The 27377-nt window shown below is 34.8% G+C and overlaps 1 protein-coding gene across 16 annotated transcripts in view; it reads right to left on the bottom strand.

The window, feature by feature from the left end:
* LOC148618446 (uncharacterized) overlaps nt 1-27377 on the bottom strand; it is a 138883-nt gene that overhangs the window by 5432 nt on the left and 106074 nt on the right. For all 16 annotated transcript variants that reach the window (XM_088577388.1, XM_088577380.1, XM_088577383.1 and 13 more), the window contains 6 exons: nt 26124-26693; nt 23901-24620; nt 11764-18519; nt 10294-10878; nt 8494-8562; nt 824-8011 (listed from right to left, as the gene is read on the bottom strand). In XM_088577388.1, coding sequence (XP_088433514.1) covers nt 824-8011; nt 8494-8562; nt 10294-10878; nt 11764-18519; nt 23901-24620; nt 26124-26693 — 15888 coding nt within the window. The remainder of the gene's footprint in view (nt 1-823; nt 8012-8493; nt 8563-10293; nt 10879-11763; nt 18520-23900; nt 24621-26123; nt 26694-27377) is intronic.

Raw genomic sequence — 27377 nt, 5'->3', positions numbered from 1 at the left:
TTCCTTTTAAAGTTTACAACAAACTGAACTATATATAAGGCACAACAAAATACATGACAACACAAAAAGTGAGGAGAAAAAATATAGTCTTGAATCTTAGCAATTATCAAAACTGGTTCTAATTCACTTTAACTGCACTTATTAGTGCTTCTTACTTAATCAATACTAACTTAAGGATAAGAATAACTCATAACCACCAAGATATCAATATACCAGTTCATATAAACTTCCTTTGACAACAGCAAAAGATGGGACACAATACATACTACCAGTGTCCTTCTGAAATACTATCATACATAGAGTAGACAGTACATAATTTGTTTTCAATCATAGATTTCCCTAATGTAAATGAAAAACACCCACAGAGAATGCTTCATTGTAGATTTTGCAAAAAGTTGCTTTAAAATAATGGTAAAGTAAATGTATAAAACAATTGACAAAAGCATAAAATAGGACACTGAAAGCTATAATCACAAGATAAAAATGATTAACATACAAAGCCTCACAAACATTAATATGATTGGTCCAAAGTTCCATTAACTTATTGGTATTGGTTGAAACAGCTGACACTTTATAGCAAAAAGAAATGAACATACTAATATTTGGAAGCAGAAGACCTAGAGATAAATTGAAGATTCCAACCCTGGTTTTGCTCTAAACTCCACTATAACATGTCATTTAGCTTGCTAACATACAAGACAAAGAAGACCTGTGGAAACAAACCAACAAGTACTGAGGAATGGATTCAAAACCAGAAAGAAATAGGTCAACCTTAAAGAGAAGGAACCTGGACCAACCAACAACACAACAGCAGAGTATATACCTTTGTTAGTAGTTATGTTAGTTGACTTTGTTGAGGAATAAGAGGTGTGAGAAACAGTAGAGGACTGGGACACTGTTGAACATGTTATCACAGTAGCACTTTTATCTTTGGTATCAGAAGCTGTGTCTTCTTCATCAGGCTCATGTAATGTAGTGGATACTGATGCACGTCGTTTCTCTTCAATGACATCAGAATTTTTGGCTTCTGTTGTTGTTACTGAGGTCATGCTTACTGATGCACGTCTCTTTTCCTCTTTCATGGCCTCCCATTCAGCCATAGTGTAAATTCTTTTAGTTTCCTCATAAGGACCCCAAGAAAATGGCTTTGGTTTGATTGGGACATTCTCACTATAGTCTGATTGTTGAGAGAAAGCATAATTATCATCAATATGGAAACTTGTCAGCTCTGGTTCCACGTTGCCTTGGTAATCAATGAAAGGACTTCCAATCCCTGTTGTTTTGTAACTATGGTAATTGTCTATCAACCAATCTTTTTTACTTTTCTTTTTTTGTTCCATAGATTCTTTTGACACCTGCATGATATCTGTACTGGAATCACTCCTTGAACCTACCGACCTCATAGTTTCTGCTGATGACCTTGAGAAATTAGAACTGGTCACACTATAAAAAGAGGACTCCATTACACTTTCATGTTTGTCAGAACTTATCAAGTGCTCCTCTAGGGAATCCCCTGATGTTTGCATGACATCTTCCTGTCCTTGGAGTGAGTCAGTTTCAATCTTTTGTTCATTTTCCAGAGAATCAGTTGATCTTTCCATAATACCTTCCTGGTCCAAAAGTGAGTCATTGTCACATTTATCTTTATCTTTCGGTGGCTTAAGACCAAATTGTTCCCCTAGTGAATCAGTAGACATTTTCATTAGAGAATCATCATGAAGTGAATCAGATTCTTTTGATGACCCTTTTGAAGATTTCTGTGATGTCTGTGAAGCTTGTGATATGTTTGAGGTTGACATTAAATCTCCTCCAACCATCACAACACTGGAGGTCATTGAAGTTATGTCTGATCCATCAAGAGAGTCAGCATCTTCCTCCTGACTCTTCTCTTTCATGGAGGATTTCTTTTCCCCAAGGGAATCTTCAAACTCATCTTTCCCATCACCATCTATGGAATCATTATCTACTTCTCTTTCTTTCGAAACTGTTCGTTCCTCTGAAATGTATTTCTGACTACTAAAGTTTTGTTCAGAGAATAAAGTACCAGTTTCAAGTAATTTGACCATTTTATGAGCCTCTGCTTCCAGCTCTTCAGCTATTTGTAGTTCTTGCTCAAGTTTCTCAAATTCTGCTAAAGAAGCCATGGATGAAGTTTCACTTCTTTGTTTATAACTTTCAACAGAGCTTCTTCTCTCTTCCGGAGTTCCAATTTTCTCAAAATCAGCCAATGACCCTCTTGAACCTTCAATATCACTACTTTTACTGTCAGATGATGGAATCTTTTCCACAGAACTAGTTGAACTTGACTGGGCAAGCTCCCTTTCCAGTCGTTCAAATTCTGCCAGCGAGGATGTAACAGAAATGTCATCTCTGTGTCTATCATCACCTGAACCCTTTTGACTATCTTTGTCAGTCTCTATTGAACCTCTGGACCCTCCTTGTTCAATTTCCCTCTCCAATCTTTCAAACTCAAGCAGTGAAGAGGTAACAGAAATATCATCTTTCTCACCACTTTTGCCTTTGAACATGCCTGGACTGTGAGGTGGGTAATCAGGAGAGCTGTAATGACGATCTGACAATGACTCTGACATCATGTCTTCTTTATCTATCATTTCAAATTTATCCTCATCAGAAATCTCAGTAATGATGGATAATGCTGTTTTGTCAATGTACTCATACCTGTCACTCTCGAAGGAAGATTCACTACCCTCCTCCTCTCTTGGTCCCCATTCTATCAAAGGTCCTTCTCCAAAGTCCTCATCATCCTTTTCGTCAATGAAGTTGTCGTGTTTGATTTCTAACTCTAAAAGTTTTTGTCTCAGTAATTCATTTTCTGTTTTAGGTAAATGTTTATTATCAGATTCCTGTTTCCTGGGAAGTTTTACTTCCTCTGTAATCTTTTCATGTTTGACTGTAACTGGGACCAAGGTGGTAGCAGCGATCGGTTTCTCCTCAGAAGGAAAGACCTTTGTGTCTAAATCAAACATAGGCTGTTGTCCCCAGTCAATAATAGGCCCTGAAGCCTCATGGGAATCATCTTCAGGTAAGTCTGAGTGTATAGATGATGTCATTGAACTAAAATCATCTAATCGACTATCTACGTTTTCATCATCATCTTCCTGTTCATCAGCAGCTACGACTGTTGTAAAACTATCAATACTTGATGAGTCACCTGCATCATCTACAAATCCCATGTCATGGGGATCAGTGTGCGGTTCTTCAGGGACAATACTTTTATATTCCTGCTCAGTTGGTGTTTCTGCACTACCAGGTAGTTCCTCTGATGGTGATTCAGTCGCTTCAGACAGGGATTCACTTTGAATAGGTGCTGCCTCAATGAGTGTATCAGGACCAGAGGATGACTCAAAAAAATGATCGGTTTCAGGACTAGATTCTTCAGACTTCATCTCAGCTGCTGATTTATATTCTTCAGATTTTGTTTCAGTTTCTGGTTTTTCATCTTCTTCATATTCCTCAAGAGATTCAGTGTCACTTTCCTTTTGACCTTGATCACCTTTGTTAATATCTATCTCCAAGGCAACAAGATCATGTGATAGAATAGATGACTGTGTTGCTTCTATGTGTGTTGATTGTGTAGTTTCTGAGTATCTATAAGATGAACTTGTTGTACTTGATTTAGAAATAGTAACTTCAGTCATTGTGGACTGTTTGGTTTTTGAGGTAGATGCCGAAGAATGAGTGATTTTTGAAGTACTAGAAGTAGATTGACTAATCACAGAGCTTGTGTTTGTTGAATCTGTTGTATCAGCTCCTGGACACACAAACATTTGTAGAGGTCTAGTTGCCGATGACTTAGATACTGTTTCAGTTGTGATTTCATCTTCAATGTCCTCTTCTTCAGGGATGCATGTTGGTCCATAGTCAGTGAGGTCATATCTCCTTACTGTAGTATGCTGAGCTGTTTGAGGTAGTATTTCATCCTCTACCTCCTCATCCTCCTCTGGAATACAGGTAGGTGTTATGCCTGGACCATGTATCTGAGACATAATCTGGTGAGACTGGCTTGCAGATATTAAATCCTCTTGTTCCTGGTTATCATTCTTTTCCTTTTCATTATCGACTTGGTATGTTGCAATATATTTTGCCTCCTCATCCGAATCAAGTTCCTCATGAAGATGTTGAGTAATAGTGATTTCAGGAATATCCTCTGATGGCTGACGTATAAGTTTGGCACCTGTAGGACTTGTTTTGACAGCAGTTTGTGGTAAATCAGATACCTGATCAACAGTTTCTTTTGTTGGGTCTCCTTTTAAAAATTCATCTAATAACATAGCAGACTCAAGTTGCAGGGCTTCATTTGGTTCAGCAGCTTTGTCATTTTCATCAGTTACATTGCTACAGTTTGAATTCTCATCCCTTTGAACTCTATTACAAGCTTCATATATTACAGAGTCTACTAGTTCTTCAGCTGCCTCCTCAATATCCTCTTGCCCTTGGTCTTCTCCATCATCATATCTGTGTTGTTTCATATCCATAGGAGTTGGAGTAATAGGTCTCTCAAGGTCGGCAGAGTCAACTCTCAGATCAAACAATTCTTGCTGGTCTTCCTGGAAATCCAGCTGAGAGAAATATGATTCACTAGACACTGGTCGCTGACCATCATCCATAGACCTAGTGTCTAACTCATCCATCAAACATGTAGCACCTAGTTCATCGGTTCTACAGGTAGAAACCTCTTGCTCTTGTTGGTCCTCAATCTGTTTTGATATCTCCGCAATTTCCTCATCCAATTCAGGTTCCTTTTCATCTAATAAATCTTCTATATCTTCTGACGATCTAACAAGTATCTCCATTTCAACCTCTTTCTCTAGACTTTTTTGTTGTTCATCATCAGAAAGCTGTAAAGAGCGCTTGCCAGGGTAAATTTCTCCAGGACTTTTAGCATATGATTCCTGTTTTTCTTTTTGTGTCATTGTTTGCTCATTAAAAATTAGCTCTCGTTGAGTAGTTTCCTCAGTTTTAATTGTAAGTTCCTTAATTTCACTTTGATCTGAAACTTCTTCATCACCTTGAGATGTCAAAGCACCAGAATCAACATCAGCTTCAGTTTCATGTTTTACTGAGCTCTCTAGTAAAGATGTAGACAAATCAATTTCTGCCTCAGATTCGTGTTTTACTGAACTCTCCAACAAGGACGTTGATAAAGAATGTAGTCCACTTTCTTCAGATGGCATGTCATATCCATAAAGAGTTTGATCAGACATCAATAGACGATCTTGTCCACCTGTTGATTGTAGTGACTCCATAATCCCTTCAGTGTTCGATTCAAACATGATATTCTGTGCAGCATCTGTTGGAGCCTGGACAGTAACTGTCTCAATTGGTTGTGGTGATATTGACTGAATCAGTTCTACTTCATGTGTCTGAGGAGCTGAGGCCTCACCGCCATAACTGTAATCCAAATCTATAGTGGGGCTATAATCTACTTCTGTTGGGCCATTTGGTAATGGTGTCTCCTCAATTTGAGGTTCAGATTGTTCATCACTGGTAACAGCAGAAACCTCTATCACATCAGGTAGAACAGAAGAAAATTCTGAAATATTAGGAATCTCAAAAGGAGATCCTTTCTCACTAGCTTCACTGCTGACTGGGGAAGAATGTTCAAATGAAGATTCACTCTTATCATATGCCTGTGCTGGTAACTGCTCAGGTGTGTCTAGAGGAGTTACTATTTCTAAAGATTGTCCTGACTTATCCATTTCACCGCCACTTGTAAAGCTGCTTGTTGTCACCGATTCAATAGATTTCAGCATTTGAGTTTTCTCATATTCTTCAATGAACTCCTTATAACCATCTACATCTGTTGGAGAAACAAGTTCAAATGATGAAGTCTTGTCTTCTTCATCTGATTCAAGTGAGACAGTTTCATGACCGGTCACTTCCTCCTTGAATTTAATGGCAGTTTCCTGTATATCACATTTTAATTTGACTGTTTCCATTTCTGTTATTTCTTCCTGAAGCTTAATGGCAGCTCCCTCAAGGTCAGGTTCTGTCTCATGTTGGTCCATTGTATTGTCTTTAGGTGTAGGGGCAGGAGGTGATGGAATAGAAGACTCAGTAGAACTTGATACTTGTAAAGGCTGTTGTTTCCTAGGAGTGCTCACAACCAAGAGGTTAGGACTGGCAACATCCCCTTGGGAATCCTCCTCAAAGACATCATCTTCGGGACTAGATAAAATGGCCTTAGTCATTGCTGGTACAGCGGGAAACTGTTTCTCCACTGAGTCTGGAGATATATCATATGTTGTAACTACTCTAGAAACATGTCCTGATTCCAAGTCATAAGAAGCAGCTAGTAATGTGGGCTCCATTTCTGATGATGAAGTTGATGTTTTGATTAATTCTTCACTAGAGAGAGATGTCAAATGTTGAGTATCTGTTTGAAATGTAACCCTCTTTTCTGTTGCTGTAACAGGAACTTGAGTTTCTTCTTGTTCCTCAAGGAATTCATCAGTAGGTGTTTCCTCGATGGGAGATAACTTCTCCTCTGTTGTGTCTCCACCAGTCTCTGAAGACTCATACACTTCATTGTCCGCTAGATTTTTTCCAAAGTGAGTCAATCCCATGGGGAATTTCCCTGTAGGAAAACTTGATGGTCGTTCTGTAGCTTCCTCTGGTATTTCTTCACTGTCTACAGAAGGAGATATAGAACGATCTTGTTCATCTGCCCCTTCTTGTAGCAATTCTTCCTGAGCTATCCTTGATATTTTACTAACAACTTCAGTATCTAATGGAACACTCTCTTTTACAGGAGTGATAGAGGGATCAGTTGTGACATTATCACGTGCAAACAAATCTTCCCCTGAAAACTCCTCTCTAGAAGCCTCAGTCCCACCAGCAGTTGTCACTTGAGTTCTCACAGGAACAACAACAGTCTTCAGCACAAAGGATTCTGGGAATTGTACAGCTACCTCAGCAGATTCTACTTCAGTTTCTGCTTCTTCTCTTTGTAGCATCTCCAATTCATATTTTCTGCTCTCTAGAATACTGGTAATAACAGTCTGTTCATGGGTTTCTGAAATAAGGTCATGTGGTTCATTTAACCAAGACTGTGGCAATGGTTCATCTATTGATTCTTTCCTATCAGATTTTAATATATTGGATTGAAGGATTTGTTCATGATGGTAAAAACTTCCCATGTCTAATGACTGAGCAGTTGCCATATGTGTAAATGTTGATGCTTTATCTTCATAAGGATCAGAAAATTGACGTTTAAACTGATGTTCAGCCTCCCATGGTTGTTGTTGAGGGATATCATAACCTCCAGCAGCTTCATCCAGCATCTCTTCCTCAATTGGCAAACATTGATTTTGTAATAACTTAGCCTCATACAATCCTTGCTGACCTGTTTGTCTGAGATCAGTTTTAAGGTCCTGCATTTGATTCTCATCAAAGCTAAATTCAGTGAAAGATTCCTTGAGATCTTCAGGTGATATTTCCCTGCCTGCTGAATGAGGCTGCTGTTTTGATATTTCCTCCATTTCTGAATCTTCCTCACTGAAAGCATAGTTTTCAAATGCCATATCACCAAGTTTTTCTCTACGTTCTTCTGACACAGGTTCATCAAATGAATCAGAAAAATGAATGTCTTGTTTAATTTCTTTGGCACGGCATATTTCTGCAGATTTAATTTCATTTAATTTTGTTACAGAATCAGTTTTGCACACTTGATAATCTTCGATAGAACCGTCTTCCTGAGACTTCTCAATGACTTTGAAATGGTGGTCATCTTGCTCTCCCTCCTCAGATTCATCTTCTTCCATGATAAAATCTGATGGAGAAACACCTACAGAGATATTACCAACCACACCTAGAGTGTCCTGAACAGGGGAGACACGCTCCTCTATAAAGGTTGGGGAAACATTGTCAACAGGAGACTCAGAGAAAGAAAAAGTAGGGTGATCAGAATCAGGTTGGGGAAGGGGAGAGAACTGCTCCTCAACATCTGTATCCACAACCTTTCCTTCAGTAGTATCACCAAGCTCAGCATCTAAACGTTAAAATGTTAGTAACTTAATGCATCAGTATCAATCGGTAATAACTGTGACCAAAAAATTACAATAAACATTTTTGGGTAAGGAATGTCGATATATCTTTAAAAATCAAAAGAGAATTTTAGATACCATTACATCTAATTATCCTACCTGAATTTATTTTATTTATTTTTTCAAAATAAGTTTCCAACTTTTGTAATAAAGCATTTTCTAATATTTTTTTTTTTAACTTATATTAAATTAATTTTAAAATGCATAGAGTGGAAAATTAATGATAATTTAAATACTTAAATGCACATTTTACAGTGTGAAGGGTATTTCTAGCACAAAAAAATATACACAACTATGGCTAAAACATATTCATTATTAGACAGATAAACATTTTTTTAAAAGTCATGTATAATTTTATGCTGAAATCTAGTTCACACTATGAACCAAATATATAAAGCAACATGTTAAATGAGAATGTGAATTGTACCTTTGACATCATCGAGCTGAGCTACGTCAGAACGTGATGATACTGATGACTTATCCTCATCAACAGCAGCTTGTAGAGAAAAAATAAGAATGATAATTAAAGGATTCCATAATGAGCGGTAGTGGTCATCATAAGCACCAAAGATCACATTATAAATTGAAAAATTAAATCAACATTCCAAAGTGGTGAATAAAAATACTTAATGGCACAAAAGTCTCACTACAAAATGCATTCTAAATATACATTCTATTTAATTTGAGGCCACACACATTTCATTAACCTAGTAAAGTATCTATGGATAATTACATTTTTCCAGCAAAAACATACAAATATATAAAAAAAATTAATATGAAATATAATAATATGTATAGATGTGTACAACATTATTGACAACACACATGCATGGTGTCCTATCATGATAATCATACATGTACTAGCATACAATACATCATCAATAATTGTGTTTGAGGCATTTGTAAAGTAATCAGCAAAATTAACAGTAGTGACATAATAAAACCAGACACCACCAATTTATTCTTTTTTATCTTTCTAACAATTTAAGACTTTAAAATGCTTAATAAATATGTGTGATAACAAGAGTTCATAAGGTATAACAAGGAAGCTTAAACAAACACAAAAAGATAATGTATTTGTATACACGGACCTAATCAAGCATACCCTCATATTAATAAGTTGCAAACACCAAATGCTTTTTTTTTTTAAAAGGATTTATTACCAACTAAATTTTCAATAGTGTTCATGATAAGACATGGATTGAATCTACTTAACCATATATCCACACTGCTCAAAAGATTTGAATTTGTCAAAGTCCCAAAATTTCTTAGAAATTTGTTCAATCAAAATTGTGGTGCATTATGCACATCTACACTTTGAAATCACAGGAAATGCATCAACAAGTTCTCTTATGATTGATAAATGTTGAAACACACACAAAAATTATCAAATCAAAATGGCTTCACATCATAATAATAAATCCTACTGAATATGGACAAAATATGTCAAGAGGTTTCTAAGAAGATGAGTCTATTACTGAGTGTTAGTTCATGTCGGCGAGTAGAGGAGCAAAATTAAACCTCATAACTCTTACAATATCTAATGAATCAAAATAGTAGAGAACATCTGCACTACATGATCATACATAGTGAGAAAGGAACAACTGGCAATACAGTATGCACACTTTATCCTACAAGAAGGAATCCGATCAGCTGTTTTAATGTAGTTGCTCATATAAAGTATTCTACGATTGGGAAATGTTGAAAACGAGTTAAATAGCTCCTGCAGAAATCAAAGTAAAGTGAAAGAAAAGAGAAACATTTGGTGTTGCCTTTCTATGACAGCAAGTTAATTAATATGTATTTTATTTTACTGAGAAAATGAAATGAAACATGATCAAAATTTGTATTGTAAATGGAAAAAAAGTTTTCTTCATCAATTTTGTGATAATTTAATTTTAACAATCATAAGTATGTATATATTTAATATTTGATAAAATCACAATTTTAAAAGAAAATAACTATTAAAGATAATTCACTTCAATTCACATACAGATCAATCTTTTAATTGAGACTTTTTTATTAGTACAATAAAACAAAAGAAAACTTTCAGAAAAATATTAAGAACCAAGAAATCATGCAGAAAAAGAATTGTAAAAAAAAATATGAAATTGAATAGATTGTTGTTTTTTAAGAGAAATTAAATGACTGTGCTAATCCCATAACAACAAAAGCACATCAAAAGCTGAAATGAAGGACATTAAAGTGCATAAAGGGAGAGAACTACCTGGACTGAATTGATTTTGATACGAGGCAAGAGTAAAAACAGACATGTCTGGAGAGGAGTTGTGTCTGTAACGTAAATCTTGATGGTCTACTTCTAGCTGGGTTTCACATGACAATGATCTCTCTTTAAAATCCTTGTGTATGTCAGATTTGGGTTCCTCGGACGATAACTTATCGAGTCCTTCCTCGACAGTTATATAGATAGGACATGCATGGCGAGATGACAAAGATGGTTTGGTTGACTCACCTAGTATTGACTCTGCCTCCTTATCATAGATTTGTTCATAACTTGATGACCTTTCAGAGGCCTGAAGCTGTTCAGCCTGCTTTGTATCAAACCTGTCACCTATATCTAATTCACTAGCATCTCCAGACATTCGATTTATTCTAGGATCAAGACCAACACCATCATATACATTTTCATAACTTGAAATGATAGTTTTGCCTTCAGCCCGTTGGAGATTCTCCATTTGTTGATTTATTGGTGGTAAACTTGATGTGGTTTGTTGTTGTGTGACCACATTGTCTTTGTTTTCTATGTCAAAACCTTCCTGAATTTCATTGGAAGTTGTTGAAAATTCAGATTCTGAAATATAAAATTAAAAAGCAATGAATTTATATATGAATGAATAGAAATGAAACAGGGAGTGTTTAAATGACACAACATCACTCAAAACAGTGAATTTTTCCCTATACTTAAATGACAGTATTAATCATATTTTACTTCAGAGACTACTAAAAAAGACAAGTCAAATCTATATAATATTCTTAAAACATAAGATGCTCTTTACAATAATAATGGCACTGTTTTTAAGTCACCTACAGTAACCATGCATCATTTCATTGTGAACTACACATGTTAAAGTGTCATTAGAAACTACACAAGTCAATCAAAGTGTGTTGTCAGTGTGATTTGTAATTTGGTTGCTGCACTTTATGTTCCTTAGAAAAGCAAATTTTACTGATTTCATGACAAAACACAAAAATAATTATCTATTAGTGAATTCTTACATTATTTATATTTGTTCCTTAATACTTTTTATTTCAGTTATCATTCAGTTTCTAAGGTAATCAATCAAAGCTTAACAGAACTAACTTGCCAATTCATATCATAGCTTATTGTTTTGTAAGGTTATTGATTCTGTGAATAAAGTGTCATTTTTTAGTGTAAGACAATAACATACAGTACTTTGACACACGATGAAAAGTTGTTCATGCAACGTTTGTGCTGTTTTGATCATTACTATCTAAAACGATACCAGTCTGATCATCACACATGCTCTCTGAAATTGTTTCTAATGTAAACTAATAAATTAAATTTCATGTTACATAGAAATTTTTTTTCAGGGACATTCTAACTTAAAACTTCACAGATTCTATGTAACAAAATCCACTAACAACAAAAAGAACTAAAATTGGATTTTTAAAAAAGCATTTGTGATGATCATACATATTACTAAACAGACTCTACCTTGATCATGCAGAGGTGGCTCATGCTCTGATTTGTCCAGACCTAGAAGATTTGTCAGGGCTTCCTGGTCTTGTGAAGTGATCAATGTGAAGTCTGATGGTGAAGGTGGTCTTGCAAGCTGCTGCTTTTGAGACTCTATTTTTTGTTCTATGAATATTTGTTGAGAGATGTCAAAATTTTCATCCATCAATTCTTCATTTTCATAAGATCTAGCTTCAACATCAGTGTCAGTTTCCAGAGTATAAGAGCTGGGAGATAATGGTCGGTCACTCTGTGGTGTCCCTGTGCCTTCATTCACTGTCTGTATGATTTTTTCCAGTTCAGTTTGTTCCATTCTCAATTCATGTTCAAGTTCATCTACCTCAGCAGACGATAATTTTCGTGAAAACTCAAAGTCATCATTTTCAACCGACTCTCCCCTGTCTAATTGTTGCGGGGTATCTGAAGGACCAAATCCTTCATCATCACTATTGCCACCCGCAGGCTGACTATCAAAAAATTCTTCATCATTATCACCATGAAATTCTCCAGTTAAGTCATCCTCCCTTGTTTTTGTATCAAATTGTTTAGTAGGATCAGTATCGTCAGGGAGATACAAGAATCTCTCCATTCTATCAATACTTGGTTCTATAATAACTTCACCCTCTTCAAGGATTTCTGATGTTTCAGACAAAAATTTGACAACATGTTTGTCACTGACATCAGTCTCAATTGTGGCATCACGATCTACCTCCTCCTTTATTTCTTTATGATCAATGAATTTTTCTATTTCATCATGAGAATCCATCTTTTCAATTTTTCTAATTTTATCAATTTTTTCTTCCTCTACTTTAATTTCAGATCTCTCTGTAACTTGTTCATCAAGGATTTTAGTTATTTTTTCATTATCTTTGTCTACTTTATATTCTAACTGATCAGTTGTAGATTCAACTACAACCTTTTTTGTTTCTTTAGTGACAGTTTGTTCAGACTCTTCATGGATCAATTCATCAGTTTGTCCATCTTTTTTTTTCTCAGTCTCTTTGAGTTCAATATCAGATTTTACAGATATTTCAAATGTTTCATCAAGTAACTCCTTCTTTTCAGTCTCTTGTATTTCAATATCCGAATCTTTAGGTTTTATAGCATGAAATTCATGTTCAGTTTTCTTAGTTTTCAGATTGGCAATAGCCTGATCATCAGTAACAACCTTTTGTTGTCTTTCCTCAACTCCATATGATTTATCCCCAATATCTAGAGATTTAGAGGATGATACATCCTCAACTGATGTGTCCTTTGTTATTTCTGCAGAGAAAGTTTTACGAAATTCTTCCTTTTTTACATCACAACTCTCCATTTCACCATCTTTATAATGCTCTTTTCTCTCTAATATGTCATGTTTCTCATCATAAGCCACTTTCTTTTCAACTAAGTGTACTCTTGCTTCTTCCTCATCTGTGTATTTCTTAGATGGAGGTTCCCAAGCTAGTTCCATTTTGTGTGTATCATCAGACATTAATGCTCGTATCTCATCCACTTTACCACCTTCTTGTAACATGTTAAACAAAACAGCATCACTTACAGCATCCTGGTAGTATTTGGCTGGGAGACCTGTTTCTGATTCAGGAGGTATTCCCGTTTCTAAATCCTCAACCTGTTCAGCTGGTTCTATGACATCAATAACATGTGCACCAGATTCTTCTGCTTTCACATCACTCTCACTATTCTTTCTGGCAACAAAGTCAACCGGGATACCAAACATTTCCTCGTCAGCAACTTGCTGAAGGCTGTAGTCTATCCTATTTTGAACAGTTGGGTACTGATCAATGTCAATTATCTCCTCTTGTAGATCAGCATTAGATGAAACAGAGGACAAATTAATTAGTTGTTCCCTAGAGTTACTCTTAAATACCTGTTTCTCGTCTGATTCTACTCTACTCAACATTCCAGGAGCTGAATCCACCTCTGGAGCCTCCATAGTATGTTCTACTTCTTCCATGACTGGTTTGGGAGGATCTACATCTTCAGAAAATGAAATTCTGTGAGGTTTTTCTACCAAGTCCTCATCAGACATTGTGGAGGATGAAGACATTTCTTTGTCAACATCAGATTTTTTAGTTGGTAATTGTATTGTCTCTTCTTCAGGTTTTTGTACATCATCCAACTGAAAGATCATTTCTTCCGATTGAACTCTTACTGATGGTTTAATTTCTACAGGACATATTTCAATAACTTCTTCTCTCGGAGCAGGAACTTCCATTTCCTCCGGACTAATTATTTCTTTGGTGACATCTGGTTGTTCAAAATGTATTGCCTGAATTTCTGCTGGACTTAATTTTATAACCTCCTCTTTAGGGGCAGAAATCTCTTTTTCTTCAGGGCTCAGTTTTTCTGATTGTTCATAAGGAACTGCTTGAATTTCCAATGATGCAATTTTTTCAACAGAATAATCAACTTTTTCTGCACTCAAGTCTTCAGCCTCTTCAGTGTAAACAGTTTCTTGTGTTGTTGTTAACAAATGATCAGGTTCAATTTGGGCCATCTCTTCAGCATGACTTAGTATTTCAGGTTCACTTTTTGGACTGAGGGTATCAGCCTTCTCTGTGAACATCATCTCCTCTTGTTGAGTTGTGTGTAGCTCATCAAACTTTTCCTCTGGTTTTTGCATTTCATCACTCTCATGAACATTAAGTATAACCTCATCTTGAGGACTAAGATCATCAATTTTCTCAGTATACATCATTTCTTCCTGTGTAAGAGTGAACAATTCTTGTTGATTTATTTCTTCAAGTTTGGATTGTTCTATTGTTTCTGTTGGTTTAATTTCCTGTAACACATCAATTCTTTGCCCTGGGTAGTGCTCCTCTATTATTTCACTGACTTCATAGGTCTGTCCTTTGTTGACCAATATTTGATCATCCTTAACTTCAGTGACAGTTTCTACCTCCTCTAATGGTCCTATAGTTTCTGTTGTATCATAAACAGTTTGTTCTGTCACAGAATAAACCTTTTGTGCTCTAGGTTGTATTTCCATTTCGCCTGTTAATTCTTCTAATTCATCTGCTTTCTCAAATAAAACAGGTACATTTTTAGCCGCTACATGTATTTCAGTGGGTTGTGTTCCAGCTAGTTCAACACTCTCTTCATCAATATCAGTTGTGATCTCTAATTTAACTAGCTCCTCTTGTAAAACGGTATGGATTTCTTCGGTTTCTCCAGCTGGTACATTGTCATAGGAATGTGTCTGCACTATCTCTATGTCTTCTGGTGGAATAGCAGCAGATTCCTCCATTTCTAAAGGTTCCTCTTGTACAACAGTGTGAATTTCTCCTTGTTTTTCTGTGGGTATTTCATCTTGAGATTTTATAATCTGAACTTGGTCAGATAGAATTTCACATGTTTCTTCTAAGGGTTTCTCATGTACAACCATGTGAGTTTCCTCATATGAACTGTCTAGTGTAAGAACCATGTCCAGTTCCTCTGAATAAATGTCTGTTTTTCCCTCCAATTTGACATGCTCTTCTGTTTTCTCATGTTTATCTTCAGTTTGTGCTAACACAACAGTGCCAATCATTTCCTTTATTTCAGTAGGTTCCTCATGGACAATAGCATGGACCTCTTGTGTGTCATAGTCAGTTGGTTGTACTTTATCCTCTACTGCAGCCATATTCAAATCAATGATTTCATTTTTATCTTGGACAAAGATCACTTCTTGCTCAGCAATACTTATAACATTATCTGATTCTTCATCCTTTTCAGACTGACGTAAAATCTGGTCCCGTGATTGATACTCAAATAATTCAACTGGTTTTTGTACCTCATGGAGATTCTCAGAACTTTCAGTTTGTAACATTTTTGTTTCTTCTTGGTCCTGTTTGACCTCTGACTTGTCAATATCAACACTGGTGTCTTCATGTTCAGTGTCTTCCTCTTGTACTTGAATCTCCAACTCCTCAGTTTTCTGTGATTCAGATTCAACGTTATCTATTTCCTTATCTGAGTAGATTGCATCACATTTTACATCTGTTTCTAGTTTAGTTTCTTGTTCAATTTGTTCCTCCAGGGCTTCAAATTCTGCAGTGTCAGTCATTTCAATGTATCTGTCAACTTGATCTTCAAAACCAGATGAATACAATGAATCTATAACTTTCTCATCAGATATTTCAGGAGGTACAGTATCTTCTACATTTTCCTCACTAACATCTTCTTTAACTTGCTTAGATGTTGTCTTGGTAGATTGTGCTTCTTCAATGTGTTTATTAATAACGTTCGTAGTAATAGTTTCAGAGGCTACCAGTTCTTCTTTAGTAGTAATTGTTTCAGAGGTAACCAGTTCTTCTTGTTTAGCAATAGTTTCAGATGCAATCAGTTCTTCTTCAGGGGCAATAGATTCAGAGGCTACCAGTTCTTTAGTAGTAATTGTTTCAGAGGCAACCAGTTCTTCTTGTTTAGCAATAGTTTCAGGTGCAATCAGTCCTTCAGGGGCAATAGATTCAGAGGCTGCCAGTTCTTCTTTAGTAGTAATAGTTTCAGAGGCTACCAGTTCTTCTTCCAAACTTTTGAATACAGTTTCTGATGATTTTTCTTCTATTTTATCAAGCACCTGACACTCAGTATTACTAGAAATGATTTCAGAAGACTCCTCTACATCTTGTTTAGAGGCAAACTGAGTAGTTGTAACTGACTCTGAGACCATTGATTCATCTCCTATTTGTTTAGATACAGCTTCAGTAAACTGTTTATCCAGTTCTTGTTGTTCCATAGGTTCTGGTGTAGATGATTCATCTGAGTAAATTTGTTCTTGTGCAAGTTTTGCTTCGATGTCTTCAGATGACTCAAGAGAGATTACCATTTCATCCTTAATTTCTTCCATTTCATCAGTAGAATCAAGCATTTTCACTTCTTTACTTTCAGATTCTACTAGGACAAATTCATAAGATTTTGATTCATCCCTAGATTCTACAAGGCTTACTTCATCTTTTGACTCAATCATGCGTGATTCCTCTTTGGGTGTGAGTACTTCTTGTTCTTCACGATCTGATTGTTCATGTTCTTGGTATGCTATGTCATGGAACAGTTGTTTTTCTTTTATTTCCTTATCATATTCATATTTAGGTATTTTGTATTCCTCATAGTCTTTAGAACTTGTGCTCTCTTGATCAACATCCTGGTCAACAACAAGCTCTTCAGGGGCTATCTGTGCTGGATCTTTGTCTGCTACAGGAAGTGATTTTAATCTCAACTCAAGTTCTGTCTGATTAATTTCATCTCTAAGATCATCCTGTGAGAATTCAGGAGGACTTTCTATTTCACTCTCATTAGATCCAATTATTTCTTCTGTAGTAGCCTCATCCTCAGATGATATATATGGTTCTGCCTCAGCGCCCAGTACCTCAGTATCTTCTTGTACCTCCTCAACAGGATGTTCACTTTTCATTACAATTGTCTGTTTCTCCACAACACCAGTGGATATTCCTGGTTTCTCACTCTCTATTTCATATCTATTTGGAATTTTCTCTTCAATTGTAATAATTTCTCTAGTAGTAACTTTGGTAAAACATGAAGATATTTCTTCCTCGGGAATAGGTTGATCATGTACCAACTTTTCTTCTTCACTGCAATATTTAGTTGTCTCTTCTACAATCTCATCAATACCTCTGGTCATATCTACCTGAGGTGAGGGTAATTTACATGGAATAACCTCTTCCTCATCTTCAGGTTTGTCAAGAATTTCCCATTCTTCATCAGACTCAACAATATGTTCTACAGCCTCATCAAAGACCTGTTCCGACTTGTGTTGAACCTCAGAAACCATTTTATTCATGCCTGTCTGGTCTGCCGCAGTACCTGCATCCTCCTTTTCCAATGATATAGCTTGTTCTAGTTTATCTACTCTAGATTCTATATCCTCTACAATATGAGCTACTGGGCTAATACTCTCTAGTACAAGAGGTGATTGTTTTTCAGTGGTTTCTTGTGTTTTGGTAATATCTACAGTATCTGAATGATCCGCAGTTTGTTCAGTAATATCAATAGTATCTAGATGATGTACAGTTTGTTCAGTTATATCAACAGTATCTGGACGATGTACAGTTTGTTCAGTTATATCAACAGTATCTGGACGATGTACAGTTTGTTCAGTAATATCAACAGGATCTGGATGATGTACAGTTTGTTCAGTAATATCTATAGTATCTGGACGATCTATATTCTGTTCAGGTCCATATTCAATTTGTTCAGTAATATGCACCTCAAACCTTTCCTCTACATCCTCATTCAGCGAGACTTCTTTAACAGAAATCTCTGTCTCACCTTGATAGAATGCTACTTTTTTAGGAGACTTGTATTTTTCACTGTCAAGTGAGTCACATCTATCTACAGAACTCCTAGGAGAGCTTGAATCATCATCAATTGACCGTTTCTGAGCTTCTTCATACATCTCAATCATACGTTTCACCTTCGGTGATTCAGAGAGAAACTCCTCTAACTTACTCCTCGTCATTATGTCAGATTTGTTCATAATTTGTTCGTCACCCTCTGTAGATGTATCCTCCTGTATGACATCGGTTTTTGGCCCTACTTTATCCTCAGCAGGAAGTACCTCTTGTTCGCCTTGAGACTCCAATTTTTCTTCGAAAGATTGTTGCGAAACAGTTTCCCTAAAATCAGTTTTGGAGGGAAGAATATATTTTTTCTCGCCATATGATACTTTATCTTTTTCAAACATATTGATGATTTGAGAAACAGTTTTAGGTTCAGGGGTTACCTCAGTTGACACTATAAATCCAGATCCAAAGGAAGGCATTAAAAGAATTAAAAAGAAAACAGGGCAACATGTTAGTACAAATAGGTCAGTGAGAAAACAAATTTACTACAAATGCATTAAAAATAACTTTATCTCTTTGTAAAAGAACTGAAAAAATATGTAAATCCAGGATTTTTTTTTGAAAAAAAAAAAAAGAATTTATTTTTAAAAGATTTAAAAGTATCATACCTTCAAATATTTCTTTTTTGCTGCTGGTAATAATATCTCATATAAAACTAAATAATTACTAATGAAAAAAATTTCTTGTAATTCCCTGTTTTTTTATTTAAGGATGTAAGTACAACCAATCTAAAAACTTAACTATATGCTACAATTAAACTAAGTATTTGTTATGAAGGACATTTGGGTATTTGTTAAACATTTAAAAGTCAACATAAAAAAAACAAACATAATTACAAGACAAAAATAAGCGAACATACCTCTAAAACTGATGTTACAAAATTTAGCATGTTACCACTGTGAAAATATTTTTATCTTATTTTGTGTTTGAGGTTGAACCACAGCCACAAAGAAAATATTGAAATTGTACAATTAGGATTATCTCCCTTGAAAAGTAATCAACAGCTGAGAGCAATTTAATTTAAGTGCCCTCATGACTTCGACTCACTCACATGCGTCCCAATCAGTTTCTTTCAGCAAAACAGTAATTTCCACTAGATGATTTTGAAGGAGAGGCGGGAGGGATTTCAATCATGGTACTAAATCATGAGGGCACTTATTCAAATCACTCTCAGATGATTACTTTTCAAGGGAGATAATCCTTATTGTACATTCAATCACGTAAATACTATAGTATTAATATAATATTCAATAATCATACTTTAATTGAAAACAAAAATAAAGTCTAGATCTACCCTGAGGTTCAATTATTACTTTTAAGTTATACCCCACACCTTTTGTCACAAACATTATAACAGTACCCTGCACCCCTATGTCACAATGGGATTCATTCCTAAGTCACACAAAGTATAAAAAATACTTCTTGGGCAAAGCTTGAAACACGTGCAGAGGTTGAACTCAGAACAGTATAGACACATCATTCAGGCTAGATATAGCAGTAAATTTGGATTGTGATTTAATTTGTAACACCTCAAAAATTTCTGGAAATGAAAGTGGTTAAGCAACTTTGAAACTTTGAAATCAGTGATAAGAAATAAGCAAATTCCATAAAGTTTAAAAAGTGCTTATTTCTAACCCCTTAAAGCCCCTTATTATTAAATGACTGATGCCATAACTTTTTAAAGCAATAAAAACCTTTGCAGTAGTACATTTAACTGAGTATTACAATGTACTAGAGATCCATACAATTTTACTGTAGGTTTTGCATGGAAACCTGAAAAATGATTGCTTTTGTTCCCTTTTAAACCTCTAATTCCTAATTGATTGGGGATATTAACCCCCAAATCAGTTACAACCCCTTTTGTTGTATGGAACCTTATTGCAGAATTTTATTAAGATCCACCCATTTATATCAGGTATTGCATGAAAACAATTTACAACAGACAATGACAGCACCATACTAATTTACAACCACAAAATTTCAGCAGTCATATAACAATATGACAAATATGGTTATGGACTAATTTTGAACAAAATAATTCAGGAGAAATATGTGTTGACAAATTTAGATACTGACATAACTTTCTAAGCATTCTTGTTTTTATCTAAGACACTTGCAATAGTGTTAATATTACCTGATATATACTTATTACAATAATAATTCTTGCCCAATATTGTTTTTTTCTATCAATCATATTTCATCCATATGATGGGTTATAAAAATTTTAAAAGTTATTATCATTATTTTGTTCTACTTGCTAAGTTACAAATTTTGTTTGATTATTCTACAAACTGTATAATTCTAAAGAATACATGCAGTGAACAATCAGCTTCTTCTCTTCATCTGTTCCTGAAATCTGTAGCTACATGATTATGAGAGAGCAAACCATTACAACAAATAAAACTTATCACACTGAAGAACAAAGATCATCATGCCAAAATGTGAAATCTTAATCAAGTCACTTTGTTATCTACATAACTTAAAACATATTAGTGCAGGTATATTGTGTATCAGCCCCTTCAATATCATCCCTAATATCTTATGTGACCATGCAGCCAGTCAGCCAAGTAACATCCCATAATAACAACCACTACAAACATTGAACCAGCAGATTCAACCAACAGCACACAACCTTCAATCTCCAAAAATCACAAACCATACAAAAGTGCTCTTTGTAGGCTCCAGAAAAAAAAACATATCCTGTCATTTTAAATACAATTACCGTTACATTGAAACCTATCTACATCAAACCCCTTTTAGACTTTAGACAGGTGTTCAGTTTAGGCAAGTGTTCAGTTTAGACAGGTGTTCAAACACCAAAGGTCAAAATACATTTAAACTGATATAAAGGGAAATGTCCACTTAAGACATTTTTTCTGTTTATTCTGGGTAAAGTTTAGACAGAATACACTGTAAAATAAACGTCATCTGAACCCCCCCCCCCCCCCACATTGGAAAGAAACCCACAATCCCTGCCAGTAAAGTAGAAAAATAATAATATAATTGGAAATTTCAAGAAAAAAAAATGCCTATTAATTTGCTCAGTAATTGATTAAAAATTGTTTGTTTTCTCCATCTTTCCTTAAATTCACAGTCAAGAAGATATTTTTCAATGGAACCACAAAGAGCACCCTTAATCTCTTGAGACCTGACCTGGATTTTTGATACCAAAATAAGCCAACACATCCGAGCCTTCCTCTGGAGGTTCAGTATTATCCTCTGTTATTGTTATATCAGGGTTGTCAGCTTCAAAACAAAATCACAATGACTTTACTCCAGATTCATATTTACATCTTGAGTGAAAAAGTAAATCTTTTTTTTGGTTGATAATGATATCTTATTATATAGACCTTGGAAGCCCTAATTTTCTTCTGAACTAGAATATCCACTATTAATATCATTATACACTGATTGCTCCAGTAACCAGAACTACCTTTACAACCAACCTATTGCAATGCTTTTGGTTCCAATCTTACAATAAAAAATTAAAATATGTGTATAGAACAAGTCTAACTGAAATCTTTCTGTTCAAGATGACATGGTATTTATATTTGATGAATTGAATAGCCTGAGCCATGCAAAGCTTTTATACAAATTATCAATTGGCATTTTACACATCATTTTTATGGCAGCAATATACCATATTATAATATGAAGCTTGAGTCAAAGATCTGAATAAATACAAAATATAAATGTACTGCAAGTTTATCCTGAACAGGATATCTACATGTTTATCCATTTAGCTTCAAGTTTCAGGAAAAGGCATTTTCAGCTATTCTTAAGCATATATGATTAACTAAGTTGACCAAAAGCCCTTTAAGTAAACCATGCTGGGAACATCAGTGATACCATGGAAACACAGCCATTCCCCAAGCTTTCTAACCTGACACATGCTGAAACCCTCCAATACTGCTGTGCAGCCAAAAGCAATAACCTTCCTTTTTTTCGTGCTGACCAAACCAATGAACCAAATATTGACAAATGCAACTATTCCTACACTCTTTAATGATTTCATAATTCACAATAATTATTTTAAATAAAACCAAATGGGTTTTTTTTGCAAAGGCCTTATTTCTTTAAAAAAATAAACATTTAAGGTATGAGGCCTTTATGGAAAAACTTCTCATAATAAAGTTTCAATATTCATTTCATTCCAATAAATAAAATCCCTTAAATCTGTAACATTATAGAAATCTTCTTTATTCATAACAATTAATATACATAACTCAAATAAATAGAATCACATACAAGAAAACTTAATGAAAGCAAGTATTATCTACTACAGCAACAAGAATCAGTAGAGTGAAAGAAAAGTCATATATGTGAGCAAAGTTTGTAGTGAAATCATTAAAGAGATTGAGGAAATAAGTTGACTGTCAATTTATCTACAAAACACAGGCCTAACCTGGATTACGGATACCAAAGTAAGCCAGTACGTCTGATCCTTCTTCAGGGGGCTCAGTGTTATCCTCAGTAATAAGTATTTCTGGGGGATCTGTATCTGTGTTTTAAAATAAATACTTAGAGAATACAGAGAACTGATTGTCTAGGAAAAGCAACCAAACCATTATCTTAAAATAGGATTTGATATGCACCAATTACCAAAAACAAATCCTTACTGAAAGAAGAAGGCAAAAATGAAATGAAGTGTTTTATAACATTTAAACTGTAGGCAAGCTAGCAAGTTAACTTCAAAAGACTAAACAAAATATTATAATTTAAGCAAATGATTAAATAAGAATCAGGGATCCTTTATTCTGACCACTGCTATTTACTTACCATGCATAAAAGAGCATTCAAATCATTAACTCAAAAACAGAACAGATGCCATCTATCACATTGATATAAAGCCCAACCTAATCAACACAAAGCCATAAAACAAAACCTCAACACGTTCATTCCTAAATCAGTAATAATATCAACCCCAGTAAGACAAGAATAAATGGTCAATTCACCACTACAAACTACCCACTGTTCAATATATAAATAAGTCTTTTTTTCCATGCAGGTTTAAATATAGACAAATATTCCACACATATTAATTAACTTCAAACTTCACTTCACAAAACAGTTAGAAATCTGTCAATCAATCTAAAACTAAACTGGCATTCAATCAATCTAAATCATTCTATCAGAACAAAACTTCTGATACCTTCTTCATAATATTCCTCATAAGACGATGATTCATCTTCACCTTCCACTGGAGGCTGATACAAAACTTTAGTAATCTCCCTTTTAGCAAGACCAGTATCTTCTAACTCCTGATATTCTGTATTAGACAATACAGACATTAAAGCATTAGTGCTACCAAGAAAAATGCAACAAGCTGAGCATTTCTCATGATTTTTTTTGCCACTATAATTGTTAGTAACAACTTAATTGATGAGTTTAAAAAAATAAATAAATAAATAACATCTTTCTGTACAGTAATAAAAACATGAAACAGCCACTAGCATGCAAACAACAAATCAAATATTTAAAATAAAATACATAAGACAGCAAACCCACATCAGACAAACCAAACTAATACTAGCATGTCAACCAACTAAACAATCACAAAAACATACAAGTGACATTAGTGGAATATCAATGACTAGGATTCAAACAAACATAAAAACTACAATCTAGTGTGAAACCATGGAAAATCTTTATATGTTACTACAGTAACAGACAATCCATCACTATATAAACTACTAATAAGCTGAGGGGTAGATGAACATCACAATGTTTTCGCAACTAATTCACTGCCAAACATCTATCACTCATTTTTACCTTGTTCTGGTAAAATCTCGTCCCCCTCAAAACCAGGTTCATCAGATCTAAAATGAACATGCATCTTAGTTTCCTTAGACAAAGCAGGATTTCTGGTAACACGGGGTATTTGTTCTTCGTGGTCTGACTCTGAGTCACTGGATACAGTGTTACTGCTGCTGCTGCTAGTAACATCCTGAGCAAAAGCTGACTCTGTCATTGGCACAATTTCATCACATGTGTACTCTTCAGCTTCAATGTTCCCTGATTCATCTACAGATAATGATCTTGTCCTGATTTTATGGACAACACGACTGGTTACCACTTTACGCTTTACAATAGTTCCATCATCCTTTACTGTCTCAATCTCCTCAACATCTTTAACAACTGTAGGAGGTTCCTCAAAAACTTCCACTATTTCTTTTCTCTCTTTCCCTGGGACATCAATGTCACCATCAAATATTTCTTTTTCATCTGATTCAGACTTAACATGACGTTTCACATGTTTTAATGAATGTCGTCTGACCACTGATGTTTTATGAACAGTTCCATCAGGCAGTATTTCTTCATCCTCATCATAATCAACAACCTCTCTCTCTGGGCCCTCAGTTTCCACCATTTCTACTCCTTGTTGAAACTTTGGATGATGAACAGCATGCATCTTAGTATGTCTAACTACCGTGCCATCTGCTAGTGTCTCTTCATACATGCTTTGTCCCTCAGACATACTTGGATCAAATACTGCAAGGAAGGAAGACAAATAAGACAAGCAAGGCAAAATAACTGAGGCTCTTCAGGGAAATAAAAATTAAGAGGAGTTTAACAATAATCCTTTTAAAATTTACTAAGAAAGGACACAAAATTATTTCATCTGGCATTAGAAGGAAATCTGCTTTCTGCCGTATCTGAGGGAAAGGCAACAATTGGGATGTGATTGAAAAAAATAGTCTCCAAACTTCAATCAATACAATGCAGATTAACTAATTTCCTGTCACTTGGCCAGAATTCCATAATTTAAATTTAGTAATTTAAAATAAATTATTGTTAATTAGGAACTTATTGAGGCAACAAAAAAGAAAAAAGTCTACTTTTTGATTTCCCAAATTAATGTACAGAAAATAACTGTTTCTTCTCTTCTTTTCTATTGAACAAAACTTTAAAATAGATTGGCCTTGATAAAAACTGAATAATAAACAAACATAGGCTTTTATTTGAAATGGGCTTGATGATACATATTTTTTCTTATCAAATAGAAATATTGCATACAAACTATTCAGACAAATGAAATCCAGATGAAGTAAAATTATCTCCCTTTTAAAGCCTCTTGTTAAGTGTAAACATAAGATAGCATGCTGAAGTGCAAGGTATGAAGCATGCAACATATATGACAATACAAGTCATTTAAAAAAAAACATGATTTCACCTCAGTTTAAAAATAAAACTTACATTTAACTTTTTCCATGTGTTTATATATTATACGTCAATACAATCTGTTGCCATTGATCACTGTACGTGTACACTTACATCTGTAAGTCTTGTCAAGTGTGCACTTACAGACGGGAAGTATTAATGGGGTTAATATTGAGGATTAACATTGCTTTTGTTGTTGTTGTTGACATTTTTGTGTGAGTTCAGAAGGTTAGTAGATACACACCTTTACTGTGAGTTTACCACTAGACATCTAGAATGTTTTTTCTTTCTTTCTCAAGTTATCATCCTATCAGTGTAATTTCATTTATCTTCAAAGGTTATTCATAAAATATTTTTCAAATTTCTTACCTTTTTAACTTTTCAAGTTTGTCATGTTTTTTTTTTTAAATAGCATTTCTGGTTCAACAAAAAAAAAAAGAAAAAAAAAAAAAACAAGATGTAGATAACCATAAATTTTCATATTCATGAAAGCAAACTTTGAAGTCCACAACCAAAATCTGACAAATAGACACTGAACTTGATGCATACTCTCATTGGTCTGCATGCCAATAAACCAAATATAACAAGATGTTAAGTGCTCATGAACTTGTGTTGATTTTCATGAAATGCCATGTTTGGAAAAAAAAATAAACAATGAAAATCACCTATCCTAACAGTAATAAGGCCAACTGTGATGGACCAAAACATGCATAATTAAAGTGCATAAACCCAAGAACCAAGGAATATTGTAACATTTAAGCAAATGCAATTGGCAAAAAGCACACCCACTATGGTTGTAAATAATAAAATCATACAAATCCCTAAAAGCTTTACCTGGCTCCAATGAATCTCTACTAGGCAACACAGATCGCAATAAATCTTTACTGGGCCAGACAGACCTTGACACTACCTCATGCCTTTCCTCACGCTCTACCTGTCTTGCTAATTCATACAATGCCTCAACTACATCAGATTCTCCAATGCTTGATTCTGATCTTAGGGCATTGAATAACCCTGAACTAGTGTCAGATAGACAGCCTTCACCTTGACTTGACCTATACTGAGTAGGTTGAGTGACCTTTACATCAGATTGTCCTGTTTCTTCAAAAACATCATTAGACTTGTTCATTAGCTCTTCTTTTGAAATTTTTTCTCTTGTAATTATTTCAAAATCTTCCCTTCTCTCACAATATAAACCACTGCCTTCATCGTCAGATGAAGACTTGGTAGAAAATGATGAAGATACAGAGAGTCCATCCAATTCATCTAATGTCCGGTCAGCCTCTATCTGTTCCTGCAGTTCTTGTTCAAGATCTCCATCACTTCTGATTCTCCATGTAGTAGTTACTATCACATCAGAATCAGACCCAATATCTTCTGTATCTTCAATAAAAACCTCTTCTGCTGATAAAATGTGCAAGTATACCATAAATTATCAAGTATGATACAGTTGAGAAACAGTTGAGTATGTAGATACAGGATCCTCCAGATATACAAGTACAGTCTATATCAACATGCTTCCTACAGTTATGTAGGAACATTCTTGTCTATTACCTTACATATTTGAATGAATAGTAAGTACAGCTGATAGTCAGGGAGCTTCACATAACCGCTTAAGACTGGAATCTTCCCAGAGTTGTTAGCTGTATAAGTTATCTGCATGCCCCATATAGTTAGATCTATTTGACAGAGGTAGGCAACAACAACAGTAACTGACCAGATAATAGACAAAGCTACACATTAACAAAGAAATCATGCTCTAAACTATAGCAGTCATAATGTTTAGCAGAACCACAAAGTCAAACCCTAATTAGACAGGGAGTGTGTTGGTAAAAATTCTTGATTTTGATGTAACCAATAAGCACAACTGAACACAAACCACTCTTTCCCTAAAACCAATCCATAAAATAATGCAAATTCTAAAACAAATTCTAAAAACATTCCTAATCACTTATTATGTTTCACTGGATATCATCACACACAAGTTAATGCATTTTTCAATTAAACTGATTTACCATCTGGTGTTTCAGTAAAATTTGCTGTGTAAAAAGCTAGTGAATCCCTCTTTTTTTAATGTCAATTTTACTT

This window comes from Perna viridis, chromosome 4 (assembly GCF_037379345.1).
Source record: "Perna viridis isolate PV_CMFRI_1.1 ecotype Kerala chromosome 4, ASM3737934v1, whole genome shotgun sequence".
In the NCBI taxonomy this organism is placed as follows: Eukaryota; Metazoa; Mollusca; class Bivalvia; order Mytilida; family Mytilidae; genus Perna; species Perna viridis.
This window is presented reverse-complemented; position numbering and strand designations above follow the sequence as displayed.